The sequence below is a fragment of the Chanodichthys erythropterus genome, chromosome 21 (genome assembly GCF_024489055.1).
Source record: "Chanodichthys erythropterus isolate Z2021 chromosome 21, ASM2448905v1, whole genome shotgun sequence".
Classification (NCBI taxonomy): Eukaryota; Metazoa; Chordata; class Actinopteri; order Cypriniformes; family Xenocyprididae; genus Chanodichthys; species Chanodichthys erythropterus.
The window spans coordinates 7,910,001-7,930,198 of record NC_090241.1 but is presented as its reverse complement, the minus strand read 5'-3'; the positions used below and the strand labels follow the sequence as shown (position 1 = coordinate 7,930,198).

At 36.1% G+C, this 20,198-nt stretch overlaps 1 protein-coding gene across 4 annotated transcripts in view; it reads left to right on the top strand.

Annotated features, from left to right (window-relative positions):
* The first annotated feature begins 418 nt into the window (after positions 1-418).
* The window catches only part of trak2 (trafficking protein, kinesin binding 2), a 27,862-nt gene continuing 8,082 nt past the window's right edge, over positions 419-20,198 (top strand). The window contains exons 1-9 of one of the 4 annotated variants that reach the window (XM_067373063.1): positions 419-529; positions 4,110-4,303; positions 6,971-7,120; positions 16,801-16,877; positions 16,986-17,102; positions 17,418-17,627; positions 17,702-17,780; positions 19,224-19,354; positions 19,781-19,855. In XM_067373063.1, the coding sequence (XP_067229164.1) occupies positions 4,249-4,303; positions 6,971-7,120; positions 16,801-16,877; positions 16,986-17,102; positions 17,418-17,627; positions 17,702-17,780; positions 19,224-19,354; positions 19,781-19,855 (894 nt within the window). In that variant the 5' untranslated portion in view covers positions 419-529; positions 4,110-4,248. Of the gene's footprint in view, positions 530-4,109; positions 4,304-6,970; positions 7,121-13,486; positions 13,769-14,514; positions 15,200-16,800; positions 16,878-16,985; positions 17,103-17,417; positions 17,628-17,701; positions 17,781-19,223; positions 19,355-19,780; positions 19,856-20,198 lie in introns of those variants that run through there. The other 3 variants (XM_067373066.1, XM_067373065.1, XM_067373064.1) reach the window with 3 other exon arrangements.

Sequence of the window (20,198 nt, the reverse complement as noted above, 5' to 3'; positions counted from 1 at the left end):
AGGTTTTTGTTGTTATTGTTGTTGTTGTTGTTGTTGTCCTTCAGAGTGGATCTAAACGGATCGATCCATAAGAACGGATCTAAATGGATCTTCCTCACACGTCATGACCTCTGAGGATAAAATGTAGGAAATAATTTGACCCCTCTATTGTTTCCCATTTATCTATTATATTTCTTTTTTGTTGTAATTATTATTATTTTTTTATTATTATTATTATTATTATTATTAGTGTGTTTAAAATTTGCTGATTTTGAAAAATGTAATATGTATAATAATGATTGTAATTGTGACCCATGAAATAAATAAATAAATAAATAAATAAATAAATCGCTTGAGGACTTTTATCACAAAATAAATGTCGCGGAATATATGACGTAATTGTGGATCACTGACGCCAGATTTTTGCCCAAAACTCTTCCCCAAACACCCCTCCCTCCTCGCTCTGTTCGCTATTGTTTGAAACGCTCGAGCTGACAGGAGCCACATGCTCCACTATCATTCAGATAAACGGATTTTAAGTGAACTAAAGGTAAGAGAGAGTGATTTTCCGCTCTTTCACAGCTCATATACAGACATTTGGGTGTATGTAGGGATGAGTGGATGAGTTTGACGGGTCACGTATGTGCTGAGGGAGGCTCGTTTGTCTGGTCATATGGCCATTGGGATGCAGCTCAATTCCTCTAGTTCACCGCATATGTATTGTGTGTATGTTTTCAAATGAGTGTTCAATAGATGTGTAGGTGTGTTTTCTGTTATAATTCTGAGCGTTTTTAAAGATAATATAATGTGACATCTGCAGGGATTATGAAATCTGTTGCATCAGATCAAACCAATGCACCATCTCTCTGCTGCCTTTGCTCATGTATTTGTGTTCAGATGATATACATGTTTTTTTTTTTTTTCATTTCATCACATTCATCTTAATTACATTCATCATGCACAGAGAGCTTGTGATTATATCCAAACAGAATTAATAACCCGTCGTCATCATCTGATGATTTATGAATTTTAGTTGTATGAACACGACCTGTTGACTTTTAGTAGACAGAACATCAACAGACCTTTAGATTATATGATTATATTGTATTTATATATTTATTATCAAAATAATATATTATATTATATTATCACAAGAATATACTGTATAAGTAGTGTGTGTATATATATATATATATATATATATATATATATATATATATATATATATATATATATATATATATATAATCTGATTGTTATTTCTGTTATTAAACCAAAAACTATTTTCTTTAATTAAAAGAAAAGTCTAAGCTCAAAAAATGCATTTGTTTATATAACTTTTTGATGCCTTTAATCATGCCGAGTTTCACCAGGTCTCATGTGTTTGACTTCCATAGTCTAATTTTACAGTCATATTTCAGACTTAAACGTGAGCCCTCTGAATCCTCCCGCAAGGTTTTTTTGTTGTTTTGTTTTAGTTTGTAACAGCAGACATTTTGCTGTAACATAACTGTGGGTCAGAGGGAAGATTGAGGAATAGATCAATTGACGAGTTGCTAATGGAGGTTTATTGGCAGTTCTTCTTGCCCTTGAGCAAACTGAGAGGCTGAGAATATATGGGACGACGTGTAATAACTTATTTCAGATGTCATTTAGATGGAGCTGTTGGAAGTCATGCTGGTATAATTTCAGCAGCAGCTGTCATGAGCTCTGCATTAACGTCTGGATCAGACACAATGCCGAGGAACCGTTTGGATTCATGCCGTTGCAGAAGCAGAGGAGCGTCTGAACAGCAGAACCGCACCTTTACAAAAATGCATTTACTTCTGGGATGCGTCTGCAAGTTGTGCTTGATGTGTCAGTAAAAGAACAGTCTGATGTTTTGATATTTTTGTTTTTCTAATCCAGTGATGCTTCAGAGCCAGGTTGAGATTATTATTCATCTGGTTGATAAAGAGGCTTTTGAATATCTGTTTCCTGTAATGGGCTGTTCAGACATTGTGGGCATGAGGCTCGATATTAAAAGAACAGAAGTTGTCATCACTTCCCAAAAATACAATAGCTTCCTGAAGAAAGACAAAAAGAGAAGGAATGTAAATATCGTTGTAGGAAATGATTTGACAGCAAGGCCTTGCAGAGCTGCTTATCTTCTGACAATAACAAGAGAATAAATCACGTTTTTCAGGTTCAGTAAATGCTTCTGGAGTTTTATGGGAAACGAGAGGGACAGTACAATACTGATTAATATGGATTAAGTGCTTAGGATCTTGTTTTGAGGATTAGTTGGAAATGAAATCAGATGAGATTGTCGGTACAGAATTGCAGTATAATTTTGAAAATGTAAAAAAAAATGTCTGAACTCTAAAGCTGGAGTTTAACTTGAAATTTATTAGCCAAGTAATTGTCATTATAATGAATATGTTATATTAAATTGTTCCCAGTATTATACGTAATATGTTTATATATCTATTTTCACTTTCACTTTGGCTTGCGGTAACGACAGGTCTGTTTTGGTCTCTCTATGCACAAAAACACACATTACACTCCCTCTTGACAAACATATGCACATCGTTACATAACATTTCAAATAAATGCTTTTCTTTTGAAATTTCCCTTCATTGAAGGATCCTGAAAAAAAAAAAAAATCCACAAAAATACAAAAGCGCAACAATATTTTCAACATTGATAATAATAAAAAATGTTTCTTGAGCAGCAAATCAGCATATTAGAATGATTTCTGAAAGATCATGTGACACTGAAGACTGCTGAAAATTCAGCTTTGCATCACAGGAATAAATTGGAAAACAGTTTTATAATGGTTATTTTAAATTGTAATATCACATATAATTTGTAAATTGTGCTGTACAAAAGGTTCTGCTAAATGATTAAATGAGAATGTAATGTACTTCTGTTATCTGACTTTATTTTTTGTTTGCCTTGTGATTATTTTATTACGTTTTTATAAGCAGAGTTTGGGCTCTCATATTTCATCCATTATAGAAACATCCCCTGTTTCCCAAATGAATACTGTGTTCTGTAAACATCACCATGTACACTGTGGCCAGATGCATAAATGCTGCTTAGACTATAGTCTTAAAAGTAAGTCGTCATAGTTTTTTCTTCAAGACTGGAAAAACTATACATCAAGTTACATAAAATGGTAGACTGGTCTAATTTGAATTGGAAAAGTTAGACAGATTAGCCATCGGTTAACAGCAAGTTGGCCTTAAAACACAGTCTTCTTAACATAGTGGCTAAGTTTATGCAGCTGGCCAGTTCTATGGGATTTTCTTCTCTCCAGACCTCAAGACATGAAGTTCATGTGTGCTCCTTTAAATCATGCTGGAGCCTTTCATTTTCTGAACAACAGGAAGTGCCCCTCACTCCCCTCTCTGAGACAGCTGCTACGTGGCATGTCCTGAAGACAACAGTCAAGCTTTAGAGACAGAGGCCCCAAAAAGTATTTGGACACTAAAGTCACACTTGTATCAGTGTCACTGCATTAGAAAATACAAATTAAGTCCAATCTTCACTCACAACTATGTATGTTACTCTATCATAATGATAAAAATAATTATTTTATAGTAGTAGTAAAAGTATTCATTATGCATACCATTTTTATTAATAAATAGCAATAATAGTAGTAATAATACATTGATAATAACATAATGTACGATTCTCATTCGGCTCATGCTGCATTGAGCAAACATGTTCAGTTTTTAATTGTATTGTTTGTTTTTTAACTGAACTAAATGATTTTTATTATTATAAAAAAATCAAAACACCGACTATTGCAGAAAGCTTAATCGTTACTGGTAACTATGGTGTTTTGGTGAAAACTATTTATATATCAAACATTTTTTGCAAGTGACAAACTGAAGCCTTTCACACAACTCTTAAAATTACATAATGGTTAAAGTGTTAGATCATTGTCTCTCGCTCAGTCACATACACGCTTGCTGAAGCAGAGAAATAATCTGCCAAACAGCAGGAGGAGAAACACTCAGCCAAAGCTGAAATGTCAGCAGCGAGAGAATGGGGAGTGATTATATATACATGTTTCTCTTTAGGCCTCTGAAAACACACACGTGCATACTGTTAAATGTCATGGTATTTTCTATGTCTTTCAGGTATAGGCTGGAGTCTGTGCATCTCCATGGTGTTTTGATGCAAAACAGGATGTGACATCAGCAGCCTTCGTCTTCTGCACGTGCGGTTTGGGCAATGGGTGAGGAGCCCCGTCCTCATTCGCCCAGCTGATCAATCAGAATGTTCGAGGTGAAGCCCATGAGCGTGGAGAAGAAGGACACAGCTGCGGGAACAGGTGTGTGTGACTACAGTAAACTGCTCCACTGAACCAAATATTCACCCAACTGGAAATATGTTACAGAGCAACTCCAGCGTAAATGTGACCTTTGCAATGTTAAATAACTTTTTAACAGAAAGAAAGAAAGATAGGGAAATTAACCTTAAAGGGCTCATCAAATTTGCCTTGATCTTTTGCATGGCTTCCAAAATTACATGGCTTAAAATGTCCTCAGTAGTATTAAAAGAGCATTTATTTAATCAAGCTTCAAAAACGGTTCCTTTGAACGTGGGGATTTGTGACATCACACGGACAAATACATTTGCATATGATTGCCTCTAGAGCAAGGCAATGTCAAATAGTTATACATCATCGTACCATTGGCCCCACCCACTGGCGTTCAGTCGTTATTGTCGGCATGAAACAAAAGTTGTCTTGTCTTCCCTATTGTGATGAATATCCGAGTGAAACGGCTTCACAAACAAGAACAAATGTAGGACGAGTCTTGATTTTGTCCTTGGGGAATTGATTGGATGGTTGTGGTTTGCCATTGGTGGATCTTTTGTGTGACAGGTGGGTTGCCCTGCCCCGCCCTTACGCCAGTAAAGGCATTATAAGCGAAGAGATTATTAATATAATATTAATATAAATTAATTAATATAAAAAAAACCTTGTGTATGGATAAATCATTTATAACAAATACTGCAATAATCCATTTAAAAAAAAAAGAGTTGTCCATTTTGATTTTATGGTGACTTTAACCTGCCTACACAACATTATACAAGGTGTGATTGTCATGTCAAAAGCAAATGGAACCCATTATAATGACTGACACCCTCTACACTGGATACAGATGCGCGTTCAGTTTCTGATGTACTCCACGTGCTTTAGTCCATTGACAACAGGACAAATGGGAGTAAAGAATGTTTGCTCTGATGCATCCGGTTTAAACGGTTCATTTGTGTCTCTGTACAGACTTCAGAAGGACCCCAGCATCAGGAGCAAGTGTGATGGTTTATTTTTAATGGCGTCCTAGATTGTGTCTGAGGATTATGTTTGTTCGTAGCATTTGACTGAAGATCATTTTGTAAACAAGGCACAGTGTAATGGAGAGTTTGCAAAGAAATATTTTATTTAAAGATAAAAATATTTCCCCTTTAATTTTAAAATCAATGCAACATTTCCAACCTGTCAAATGTGTTGATATTTCATTGACTGTGCTCTGCTGGTTGACATTTCTTGTTATATTGTGTATATTTATCTTGTGTTGTTCAGACTGAATGTGTATACTTGATTGTTTTAGTATAAAGTGCGTCATGTAATTGCTCTCTAATGTGTCATTTCAGGGTAAATTTAGCATCAGGGATTGTCCAATTTAATTACAAACTTAAGTTCAGGGTGTTCAGTTGATTTTACCACAGAACATATTTTCACCCCGTCCATCAGTTTGAAACAATAAGTGAAGAACAATTATGACATGATTTAGACAAATTTACAGAGTAAAAACAAGCTTTTAAGTTAACTGAAGACTTCATACAAGTGTTATACCAGAAAACATTTTTTTTAAACATTTTGAGCATTGTATGCCATACTTAATAAGTTTTATTATTATTAATATAATTATATATGATTGCACAGATAATTGTGTATATAATTAATATTATTATAATTAATTATTAATAACAATTAAGTAACATTTTTAGTCATTCATGAACATGAGTTTTTCAAAATAATATTTTACTCATGTTTGGCAATTTCTACCCAATAAAATATTTGTCTTTGACATAACTAGATTAATGTATTTTCATTCTTTATGAAAATGTCCATGACTTCTGGATTTACCAAGACTATGAGAACCCTGGTTCTTAAACAAAAATGATAGTTGTTGTGGGAACAAATTAAAATAATGGTTAATTTTTTATTATTGTTGTCATTATTATTATTATCTTAGCTGTTTCAGCTTATTTTAAAGTTGTTTTGTCTAATTTAAAGTCACGTTTAGCCATTTTGTGGCCCTCTTGAAAGTTTGCGGTGGACCCCTGGTTGAAAACGTTCTCTAGAATGATTGCAGGCTGTGCATAGCTGTAAAATATGCTTTTTATTCATTTTCAATAAATTGACCTGAAATCATATCATACTTTTAATTGTAAATTTAGGCTTCAGCCTTAACTTTTAATATTGAGATTCTTTGGAAGGATACGCTGAGCGGCAGGTGCTAAAACATACAGTAATGTTTGGTGAACTTGTTCACATACACATTTCTATACTGTATGGAAGTTTCTGATCATCTAATAGGCATGACTGACATGTAAACGTGAATGGTCATCTCTGTGACATCTAGGGATTGGTTAGGATGATTAAGTAAAACACGATGCAGACTAATTATACAATGCTTCCTTAATCGACTAGTCATTTAGAAAATCCATTGAATAATCCATAGTTAATTATGAAAATTTGTTGTTTTACACATTCTTCACAACGTCACAAAGTTGCAGAAGTCCCAAACGATCTGTGAAGGGAGTTTGAGATCTAAACGTTATTTTATTTTTATTTCTACAGATCAAGGAAATTATGATTCCTTATAATATGACCAAGTGTATTTTGACATGGATTCATAATGTGCAACCTTGTCTCTTCTGACCTGTAAAATTCATTGAAGCTCAATTATTTCTGTCTGTCCTGTAGATGAGGGCAGTAAAGTTTGTGACGGGGGTGTCAGCGGGGATTCGCTGTATCTTTACGAGGGTCAGGACTGGGTCATCTCCCCCTCCTGCTCTCCAGAAGAACCCAGCACCATCTCACCCATGCTGGCCGAGGAAACTTTCCGCTACATGAGTAAGTCACTTTGAGTGTGTGTTTGTTGCCAAACACGTGTGCATGACTGTTTGGTTTCTATTTATGTCAGAATTGCCATTGTTAGGGAACTTACTTTGAAACTATAGCTTCCCAAAATACAAGCTACTCATAAATTTAAAGGAGTCAAACTACAGTCAGGCTGCTCTTTTGAAACATAGTTAGCTATATTGCAAACTCCTAACAAGTTGGTAATTGCATTGAAGCAACTTAAGGGGCCATTGTGTTTTTATATACAGTCAACTCCAGAATTATTGGCACCCTTGGTAAATATGAGCAAAGGCAACTGTGAAAATTAATCTGCATCGTTTATCCTTTTGAGCTTTCATTAAAAAAACTCAAAAATTCTATCCTATCATTGAAGTAAAACAATTGAAAGTAGGGGGGAAACTCACATTATAAAAACTGACTTCCTGTTCCACAGGAGTATAAACATGAGGAAACACAAAGGCCAAATTTCCTTAATCATTCATCACAATGAGTAAAGCCATGAGTAAAGAATATAGTTCTGATGTGCAGCAAAAGATTGTTGAGCTTCACAAAATAGAAAGTGACTGTAAGAAAATAGCTAAAGCATTGAAATTCCCGTTTTCCACCATCAGGGCAATAATTAAGAAGTTCTAAAAATCAACTAAAGATGTTACAAATCTGCCTGGAAGAGGATGCGTGTCTATTGTCTTAATGAAGATAGTTTGAGGGTGCTTTCACACTTGGTTCAATTGCCTGGACCGAACCCGAGTTCGATTGCTCCCCCCTCCCCCTGCCCCCACTGGACTGTGTTCACATTATATTATTTGGGTCCGACTCGCGGTTCGTTTGCGTCATCAAACCAGCAGCTGTTTACTACGTTGCTTAGTAACGACGGCGCAGGAGAAGGCGGCAAAATGCATAACGTTGCTCTCCTCACTTTCATATTTTTGTTTTTGAACCGTTGGTTTTGTTCATAACGACACTTGCCTCTATCTGCCGCAACTGTAAAGGTGAGCAGAAATAAGAAAGGCTACACTACAGCTCTGCTTGCAGCACGTCAGTCACGCTCGTTGGGAAAGTGAGTGAAACACACGCACAAACAAACATTTTTATCAAATAATACAGCATTAATAGCGGTTCACTTCCGCAATTTGGTACGTTTGCATTCATATCAGAAGCGAACCGTACCGGAGTTCACTTGAACCGCACCCCAGACCACCCTTTTTAAGCGGACTCGGGTACGGTTCGCGGGTGCGCACCCGAGTTCAGAAGACCGTATTCACATCATCCAAACGTACCGAACTCTGACGTCAATCGAACCCCGGTGCGCACCAAAGGTGCTAATGTGAAAGCACCCTGAGTGGCTAAAGACTCTCCAAGGATCACAGCTGGAGAATTGCAGAGAATAGTTGAGTCTTGGGGTCAGAAAGCCTAAAAAAGATTTATTGAACAGCACCTTCATCATTTAGTTGTCAGACACGACTTGGTCTTCAAACTGGACCGGCTTCTATGGTCAGATGAAACTAAAAAAAAGCGCTTTTTGTTAGCAAACCCACCAGATGGGTTTGGTGCAAACAGAGATAAAAAGTACCCCATGCCCATGGCTAAATATACTGCTGGATCTTTAATGTTGTGGGCCTATTTTTCTGCTGGAGGTCCTGGACATCTTGTTCAGATACATGGTATCATGGATTCTACCAAATACCAACAGAGAAAAATCAAAACCTGACCGCCTCTGCTAGAAATCTTATAATGGGCCATGGTTGGATCTTCTATCAGGAAAATGACCCAAAACATACATCAAAACCAACACAAAAATGTGTCACTGAGCACAAAATGAAGCTTCTGCCATAGTCGTCCCAGTACCCTGACCTGAACCCAATAGAAAATGATTGGGGTGAACTGAAGAGAAGAGGAACCAACATGGAGTTGGAAATCTGAAGGATCTGGAGAGATTCTGCATGAAGGAATGGTCTCTGATCTCTTGTCAGGTGTTCTCCAAATTCATCAGGCATTATAGAAGAAGACTGTTATCTTGGGGGAAAGGGATGGTGCAATAATTGGGTGCCAATAATTGTGGCCAAAGTGAACTAGAAAAAAAAAAAAAAATTCCCCCACTTTCAATAATTTTACTTCAATGATAAGTTAGAATTTTTTTTTTTTTTTAATGCAAGATCAAAAGAATAAACTATGAAGATTTATTTTTAAAGCCCTCTTTGATCATATTCAACAAGGGTTTCAGTAATTCTGGAGTTGTCTGTACGAGATAATAATCAAGTTGGCAGGGAAATATCCTGGAAATATCAAGAAATTTTAAAACCTTTTTTTTGTACTGTGTTTCTCCTTGGATGCATTGCACATTTAAAAAGAGTAAATAATTCATGTTTGTCATAGTTGCTTATAACATTTAAACCTTTTAAAAATGTTCGTTTACATGAGTTGCCAGAACAAACCGATTCCTTAAAATCAATCAAACTTTGCAATGTTACATATAGGAGAGAGGGAATTTTAAGACAGCTTGTTTGTTTGTTTGTTTTGAAACCCTCCATTTGCTCTGCTATAAAGCTGTGTGTGACAAATTGTATACTGATACATATGTTGTATCAGTATATTTATTTGATCCTTTTGTATTGGGGAACAGTGGCTTGGTACTAGCAAATCTACATTATTTTGAAAACAGCTGAGCTACTGAAACATGTAGTTAGGTTAGTAGCATTGCTATGACTGCCCTACACGGGTGCACATATGCTTGAGGAAGTGTGTGCTTGTGTGTGTGTGTGTGTGTGTGTGTGTGTGTGTGTGTGTGTGTGTGTGTGTGTGTGTGCTTGTATGTGTGCCCGTCACTGGCAAGGGCACAGGAATTCAGTGGTCAGGTCTCTTAAGTGCAGCTGACAGCAGAGCCGGCCGGGCGTCACGGGGCGGGAGGGAGAGGGGCAGATGGATGGATGAATAGAGAGAGGAGAAAGGAGCAGACATGCCGGTACTAAACATACAGAATGAGGAGCTCTATGATCAATATGCTGCAGAAGGTGAGACGATATCAAGATTTGTACATGCACTTATGATAAAGAGGTGTGTTTGAGTGTTTTATTTTTAAGTGTTTGTGCTACTTATAGACACTACAGGACATCTGACAATTCAAGGTCATCTATAATGGACAGGGCATGTAGGGTGAACTTGCGCTTGTGCATTTCTGCACCCGTATGAATGCAGTATGTGTTGTCCATCTGTTTGCGTAGTTGCTTGCAGGCATTGTTAAACATTTCCTTTGACTTGTTGTGCCATTTTTTTTGAGGGTGTGTGCTGGTTTGTTTCTGCAGTATGTACAGGAAGTGAGGGCTCGTGTATCTCTGCATCTCTAAGATCAGCTATACTTGTGCTGATGTCATTTGTGAGAGCTCATGTTGTGCTGACATCATGTGACATGCTTGGTGTATTTCCTGCAGGATTATCACTGGTCCATACTACATACTAAATTAGCTCCTACTGCCTACAGGCATGGAAGTTATGGAACCTCATATGTAGCCAACAATGAAAATGCATGGGAGACTCCGCTTACGGTTGATTTAAATGTTAACCTTAGCAACACCTAATGTTTAACTTTTTTTGCACTATTCATTGTCTTCAAATTGCACATTGTTGGTTGACAACACTCAAAGTTGCCAAGTCCTTGGTTTTCCCGTGGAATTGGGCTACTTTTACACTGTTGCCATGGGTTAAAGCGATCCAAAATAACATGATATTTATCCCATGGAACGTGAATTTTCCAAGGGAAACCTACCTCCTGAAACACGATTGGGCTAGTTTTGAGTAGTAATTGGGCAGGTTTTGTTGTGTGAACCTGGCAACCCTGACAAAACTGTGCAGAATGTGGAATAAAAATTTTGTAAATAATGGGTTAAAATGGAATTTATTTATTTATTTATTTTACTAATAATTTTAGATGTTTTTTTTATCCAATTAATTAAATAAGTCTTGAGTCAAGTCAGTTTTTTCAAAGCAGTTTTAAAGAAAATCATGATGTTAATGTACCCTAATATTTTATTATCTTCATTCATCAGTTGCATTTGGCAAATTAGAGATGGTCAATAAAGTACTTTACATATGATATTACGAATCGAGCAGTTGATAGAGATGTGCTATATAGCATCGCTTTACATGAGTATATAGCATGTATGCGAGTAAAATTGTATATATTTATACATACAATATTATATATAGACCTGTGCAATAATATAGTTTACATATTGTGAAGATATAAATGATCAAGGAGTCAGTATATAATAATCGATTGATCGACAGATTAATCGATTAGTTACAGCCCTGCATGCATGGTTGAAATAGTCTATTTTTATTTAAGCTGAACTTTTTTTATCAATACTTTTATTTTTTAAGTGCATATTTCAGCAACATTTTCTCTTGCTTCGTGTTTTTTTTTTTGTTTTTTTTTTCACACTTATTGCAGTGCTTGTCCTCTCTATCAAGGATGAGTGTGATGCCAAATAAACATCCAAAGTTGGCCTAATCAGATTTCATGTCCAGAGCACTCCTGCGATGACTTGAAATTCTGCTTTTTTTTCTTTTTTTTTTGTTATGTTAATCAGAGCAAATGTTTTATTTTAATATTTAATGTGACTCCGTATCTTTAACTACACAAACATCATAGATATGTCTAATTGCAGAGCAGCAGTTCCATTATGTCACAGCTAGGCTAGGCCAGCTGTCTCATACCGGAAGTTAAGGCAGAGCTGACGTTCGCCTAACCCACCCCCACCATTAACCCTGCCCTTAATGAGGCTATAATCTCCACCCCAACCTCCAGTCTAAGACAGCTGGCCTGGTGTGCCTGTCCTGAAACAGCTGTGACATATGACTCTGTGGCTCTGCCATTAGATACTATTAAAACATCAAGTCAGTGGGTTCAGTGATTAAATCTCATGTGTACGTGCTAGAGCTCTAATGAGCGAGGGTATGGGGGTATGTAGGGTAGCTTTGAAAAGAGGGGCACATAGCCAGAGACCTGCTGAGACTTTTTGCCCTAGTTTCACCCAGCTGGATGATGATGTGATACTAAGAATAATCTGAGAAGGAGAGAGAGAGAGGGGGCAGATGGAGGCTATTTCAGGTTTATAAACGCAGGGCTGAACACAAGAGTTCATGAACAAAGAGCACAATATTTGAACACAATATAAGAGAGTCATATTATAGAGAGAGAGACATGATAGAAGATGCCAGAACACAATTTACTAGTCTTGATGAAAATTGAACATTTATTTCAATTCATTTATTTCAGTATGTGCATATGCAATTAAAGCTTATCTAATTAAATCAAATAAAGAGATTAATTTTATATCTGTAATAGGCAGTCTTATTTTAGTAGTATTTATATACTATAACATTTATTAAAATGTTTTAGCTATATTTCATTTATTTAAATTTTATGTGGTTTTGTCATTAGTTTTAAAATATGTGTTTAGTTTTACTATTATTTCAATTGTTTGATAACTTTAGCACTTTAGCTTAAACTTAAAGGTGCACTAAATATTTGTGGCATCTAGAGGTGAGGTTGCGAACTGCAACCAACAGCAGCTCACCCCTCTCTCGAAGCAAAATAGAGAAGCTACGGTGGCCGTCTGGCCGACACAAGTCAAAGATGTCATCGTCTGAGACGACAGAGAGTACGTTAGCCAGTCAAGCAATGAGATTTCTTATTACTTCTAACAAAGAACAGTCTCTGCTTCTAATAAACCAGACGACTAATACTACTACTACGATTTAGAAGAACAACATAGTAATGAAACATTCTCTGTAGAGTGTTGGTGGCACAAAATGATGTGGGGGACCCGTGGTGTATGTAGATAGAAATGGCTCATTCTAAGGTAATAAAAACATAACGGTTAATTATGTAAGGTCTTTATACACCACTGAAAACAGTTATGTATATTATATTGCATTTCTGTCAATAGATCCTCCCAAATTTTACACATTGCACCTTTTAAAATAACAAAAATTTGAAATGTTGCCTAACTAACTGCAGTAAATGGGTTTCTCATCTAATATTTATATTTTATTTAATTTCAGCTTTATTTCAGTTACCGAAAATTAATTCGAATAGATTTTATTTTATTTTCAGTTAACAGTAACACAAGTAAAAGAACGACGGCTCACTCAAGATTCCAGGTCAAACATCCGTGTGGTTGTACGGTGTTATTGTGTTGTGCTCTGTCATTGTTGATTGCCTAAGCAAAAATCACAAATCTCTGTTTATCTCAAATTTGTGGCAAACTGTTTTGCAAGGTCCACTGTGATAGTGGAAGTGAAATGACCGGACTGACACCACCTGATGTTTTACCGGAGATCAAAGGTCTCCTTGTTTCTGTGATTACTAATACGTCACTTATTGCTGAGGTCTCTTCATGACACAGTTAGTGTGTATATATATGGACGTCTGAACTAGACCGAGCGGATCAGAGCATATGTGGCTGGACTGCAGAGTCATGAGTGTTTTTGAGGCTTGTGATTCAGCTCATGTGGTTTCTGCGGTAAGGTGTGTGTGTTTGGGTCGGGATAGAGGTATGTCTTGATGTCAGTGACAAAGTGCTGTGATTGTCAGGATGCTTCAGTTGAGTGAAGAGCTCCCAGCTCACCATTTCACCTCGGGTAAGGACAGGTGTGTGTGTGGGTGTGGGTGTGTGTGTTAGAGAGAGAGAGCTATAGAATGGGAATTGATTATTCCAGTGATTTTGAATTTTAATGAATATATGGAAATGGATAAATGTATGGAAATTTGGCATGCAAAGACAAGATGGACACTACCGTTCAAAAATTTGAGGAGATGCTATTTTTTTGTTGGAAAGAAATTAATACTTTCAGCAAAGATGCATTACATTGATCAAAAGTGACAGTAAAGACAAAAAATAAATAAAAATGAGCAGCACAGCCATTGTCTACAAGGATAATGTTAAAAACATTTCTCGAACTGCCACTCATTAGAAAGATTTCTGAAGGATCATGTGACTCTAAAGACTGGAGTAATAATGCAAGATCAAAGGAATAAATTACATTTTAAAATCCTTTCAAATAGAAAAGTTATTTTGTAATCTTATTTTACAATATTTTTTTTACTGTATTTTTGATCAAATAAATGCATCATTGGTGAGCAGAAGAGACTCCTTTCAAAACATTTAAAAAAAAATCTTACTGGCCCCAAACCTTTGAACGGTAGTGTACATTTACTATAGTTTTATTTACACTCATTCTTGTTGATGTAACATGGGTTAGATATTAAGATGTTTAGAGTTAGGTTAGAGTTTGGGTATTTACAAGGAGTTAATTATTTACCAATTTTTGTTTACTTAACTATAGTTTGGAGACAAATCTACTGTGTGTTTTATATTTTTTAAGTCTATTTAAGTGTAGACCATAAACCAGATAATCTTTTAATCTGTGTCTCAGTCTAAATGATCCGATGATGACTCTGATTACAGGATAATATTCTCTATAATATAGTATTAATTTCTATTACTGTTACATGAGTGCTTATTACTCAACAGATAGTCTATTTGGTCATTTTCATTTATGGGTCTGAATCATGAATGTTTGCATCATGTGTATTAGCGACAACAGTTTATTGCTGTAACAGCTCATGAGAACACAATGGCAGCAGCGATTCACTGGAGGTCACATGAACTCTAGGCCAAATACTTTTCAACCTCATATAAAATCAGTGGAAATCTCTGCAAATGTCCTCACTAATATAGTGAAACAAATGTGAGTGTGTTTAAACCTAATGAGAATGCATTTATTTTAATCCAGGATTGCTCACGGGACAGTGACTGCTGTCAGGTGCTTCATTGTTCCTCCTTTATCTCTCTCTCTCTCTCTTTCATTCTGCTGGTGATGGTATCTCACATTTTCACCTTCAGTGGATGTTTGCCAGACTTCCTCAGCATATAATACTACTTCTCTCTCTCTTCCTTCTCTCCTTCTGTCCTTACCTTCTCTCTCGTTCTCTTTCTCTCATTCCTTCTGCAGCATATCTAGCTGTTGGTTCCTCTTATCCTCATAATGGCTCTAACAGCCTCTCTAAAGGTAACACATGGTCTCTCTGATGCTTTATCTGTCTATATTCCACTCATCTGTCATCTATTCTAACAGAATGCCTGTCCTTCCTAGTTTCTGCTATTTTTGACTTGGTGTTTGACCACGGACAACAAGCATGTGTAGTGTGGTGTGCTAAATGTAATGTAGTGTCCTGGAGCCATCTGAAACTCACATTAAAGGGGTCATATCATGGAAAACAGTATATTAAACTCTTATTTTATATCTGTTATTCACAACTCAAAACTCCCTCTGCATTCCACCTGGAACATTTATATGAGCACATTAATGTAAGCACATCTACATTAACACATGAACACCTATTTGGTATTCATAAATCGCCTATTTCATATGCGAAGAAGTTAGCCAATCGTAGATCTGCAACCTATCTCATTTATATGAAGTCTTAAAGGTACAGTAGTCAAATCATCCTAGGTATGGCACAGCAAGCATTTTAACTATCAATGCTGAATATGAAAATGAGCAATTTTGAGCAAACAGCTGTAGATGCCAGGTGGTCGACAAAATGACTTGCTGTTATTGCATCTGTTTGGGACAAACAGGATTCATTGCTTATCAATTTGTTCCTTTGCAGCTGGATAGGACACACAAACGGGAAATTAAAATTAAACCCTGTTATACAACTTTTTGTGCAACCTTGACAATAATTATTAGTTGGCCTTAAGGAAAAAAATAAAACTTCTAGAAAATATGACCCCTTTAAAGTTCTAGTATTTATAGGCAGTAGAGAGCAGTACATCTGTAGTGTAGAGTAAACTGACTATAGATTTAGATCAGTGTACACTACTGTTCAAATGTTTGAGATTGGTATGATTTTTTTTTTTTCTCTTATGCTCACTAGGGCTGCATTTATTTGATCTAAAATACAGTAAAAACAGTTATATTGTGACATATTAGAATTTAATAATATATAAAATATAAATATATTTTTTAACTATAAATTAATCCTGTAATTCAAAGCTGAATTTTCAGCATCATTACTCCAGTCTTGAGTGTCACATGATCCTTCAGAAATCATTCTAATATGCTGATTTGATCAAGAAATATTTCTTATTATCAATGTTAAAAACTGTTGTGCTGCTTCATATTTTTGTGGAAACCGTGCTACATTTTTTCAGTATGAACAGCATTTATTTAAAATATAAATCTTTTGTAACATTATAAATGTCTTTACTGTCACTTTTGATCAATTTAATGCATCCTTGCTAAATAAAAATAGTAATTTATTTTTCAAAGTGTGTGTAGTGCATGATGTTACAGCTGTGTGTGTGTGTGTGTGTGTGTGTGTGTGTGTGTGTGTGTGTGTGTGTGTGTGTGTGTGTGTGTGTGTGTGTGTGTGTGTGTGTGTGTGTGTGTGTGTGTGTGTGTGTGTGTGTGTGTGTGTGTGTTGCTTTTTTTTTTTACCTTTCTATTTTGCCTTTTCTTGCCAAAAATAGAAAAAAAAAAAAAAAAAAAATATATATATATATATATATATATATATTTATTAGGTTTCATTTTTAATGTATTCATTCTTTTTTTTTTTTTTTTTTTTTTTGTCTTACTCTTTGCCTGTCTCTCTCTCACTGTAGTCCTCAGCGCTGAGCGGGTGGAGCAGATGACCAAGACCTACAATGACATTGACGTGGTCACACACCTCCTGGGTGAAGTGAGTGATGTTGCTTTATCAGCAAACTGTGATAAAGTGCTTTGTCAAGTTTGTTTTTGATTGTAATGGCTCTTGATTGGCTGTTTGCATTACGATGTCATCTCACAGAGGGATCGCGACTTGGAATTGGCCGCACGGATTGGTCAGTCTCTCCTGCAGAGGAACCATGTGCTTCAGGAACGAAACGAATCTCTGGAAGAGCAGCTAGCACAGGCTGTAGACCAGGTACAACACGCTTGACATGAAAAAATTGAGGCAAATCGTGTATAAGTAGAATTTCCACGATGCGGAAAACGTGGACAGAATTACAGACAATCCAGTCATAAAATGGAATTTAATGTATTGATTTGACATGCTTTTTGATCATTAAAATTTTATTTAATCATCCAAAAGGAACCCAGAAAAATTAAAACGAGAAAAAAACTGAATTTGGGGGGAAAATAAAATGGAATTTGGAAAAATAAATTCGATTTCATGGTGCCCTATATAAGCTACAGTTTCAAAGCAGCTTTTGCAACAAACACAAACTCTCTCTATCAGGTTCATCAACTTCAGCATGAGTTGTCGAAGAAGGATGAGCTCCTCCGGATGGTTGCGAGCGCCAGCGAGGAGAGCGAGACCGACTCTAGCTGCTCCACACCACTACGTCACCCCACGCCTGCAGGGGCCGCTCTCGCCCTCAGCCAGCTGGAGGCACTACAGTCCAAACTCCAGGAGCTGGAGGAGGAGAACCTCTCGCTGAGATCAGAGGTGTGTCATGGGCTCTGCCTGATATTTCAGGAGCAGAAGGGTTTTACAAAAGCGTGACCTTCGATGTTTTACAGGCCTGTCACCTGAAGAAAGAGACCATCACTTATGAGGAGAAAGAACAGCAGCTGGTGAACGACTGTGTTAAAGAGCTACGTGAGTATTTTCATGATCCAAATCAAGTTAAACCAGACTGTATACGTGGTCTACATCAGAAACCAAATTAAACCTCATTAATGGACTCAACATTTGTCTGCCATGTTGGATGAAAATTTTTTTGTGACGCATTCTGGAATTCCATGAAATGGAAATGCTGTTGTTTCTGGCCTGTGTGCAATTTTGCAACCTGTGTTTTTAAATGGCCTCTGCACTCAAAGAACACCTATGATGCATGAAAATGGTTGTCTAGGCGAGCAGCTCTCTAGGGTTTGGAACTATGGAAGCTTGTTTCTGCCATGAAACAAAAAAATAAAAAATTGCGACTTTTTAACTCAGAATTCTGACTTTATTCTCAGAATTACAAGATATAAAGTCAGAATTGTGAGTTAAAGTCAAATTACATGATATAAAGAATTGCACAATATAAAGTCAGAAGTGTGAGTTATAAAGTCAGAATTGCTTGATATAATGTAAACTCACAATTGTGAGGAAAAAAGTCAGAATTGCGAGTCTCTTTTTTTCCCAGAAATTATTTTTTTTCTCAGAATTGCGAGTTTTTATCTCACAATTCTGACTTTATAACTCGCAATTGCATGTTAATGTCAGAATTGTGAGATATGAACTCAATTCTAAGGAAAAAAGTCAGAATTGCACGTTTATAAATGCGAAGATATAAACTCGCAATTCTGACTTTATAACTCAATTATGAGTACCTTATTATTTATTTTTATTTAGTGGTGGAAACAAGCTTCCATATGGAGCAGAGCCTCAGTAAAAATAAATGAATAAATAAATAAATAAAAAAACATTAGCTAGCATGCAACCAAATAATCCATTAATAATCAGATTGTTGGCTCATAATCGGACTGAAATTCATGTAAACACCGCAGTCGAGCTTGAACGGATTGTAAGGGTGAGGTAGACCTGAAATAATTCAATCAACTGGAAAAAATTAAGCATATAAACTCTTAAATCAGACTATTTTCTCAATCAGATTCAAAAATATCTTGTGCACGGTGTTGTGATGCGTATGTTTACATACGTTTTGCGTCTTACAAACTGATGAAACTGAATTTTTAGTAAATATTTGCTAAAAAAAAAAAGTTCTTCAGACATATTCGTTTTTTAATATACATATCATTAAGGCAAAAACTAAAATTAAGCTTATGGTTGCTCCGCTGACATTATTGCAGTAGCATTCTTTGTTTTTGAGACTCTCCATTACACATGTGCTGTGGTTTTGTTCGGAATATATGTAATGCATGTATAAACAATTATGTGAATCATATTGCAATGTTTAGGGTTCATATAAAGAACTTTCAGAATATGAAATCAGATTGGATTCATTCGGATTGACAAAAATTAGTGCATGTAAACACACACTACTGAATGTGATGTTGGTTTATTTTGAGTTGTTTATTAAGTATGTTCGTTAAACAGGTGAGTCAAACAGTCAGATGGTGTCACTAACGAACGAACTCTCCCAGAAAAATGAGGATTTAATGAGACATCAGGAGGAGATCGCCCAACTCCTCTCACAGATCGTAGAGCTCCAGCACAGAATCAAAGAGGTAAGGATACATGCCACATCTTCTTTTTCCTTATCGGCTGTATTTATACTACTTTTCAAAAGTTTGGGGTCATCAATTTTATTTTTAAAGAATACTTTTATTCAGCAAGGGTGCTTTAAATTGATCAAACGTGACAAATACATTTATAATGTTAAAAAGATTTGAACTTTCTATTCATCAAACAATGTTGAAAAAATGTATCAATGGTTGAACAAAAATATGAAGCGGCACAAAAGTTTTCAACATTGATAATAAGAGCAGCAAATCAGCATACTAGAATATTAGTTTTTTTACTGTATTTTTGATCAAATAAATGCAGACTTGGTGAGCTGAAGAGACTTTCAAAAACATTTTCAAAAAAAATCTTCTCGACCCCACACCTTTGAACGATAGTGTATGTTGATGTATAATTCTTTGTTTTCTCAGTTGGCGCTAGAGAAAGAAGAACTGAGAATTCACCTTCAGGCCTCAAAGGAAGCACAACGACAACTCACGGCTGAGGTAAATCTACACACGCATACTGTATGCACTGCATGTGTGATGTAATGAACCTTAAGCTCAATTGGCTCTGCATCTGCAAATCTGGATTAAGACTGATCATTCTGTTTGAAAAAACCCTGTTTTACTCAAATACAAGGTTAAGGGCCTTATTTGGATTAATCCGCTTGATTTAATGGCTTAAAACATTTTAAATATCAGTTTTACAACAAAGCAGCTTTGTCACTGTGACTTAGAAAAGGCCATAAACTCATTCATTTATGTGGTGTGTCTGTCTTATCATTGCACTTCTGCTGATCTTATGAAATGTGACCGTAGAGGCTGCAGTGGTATAATGCGTCACAGG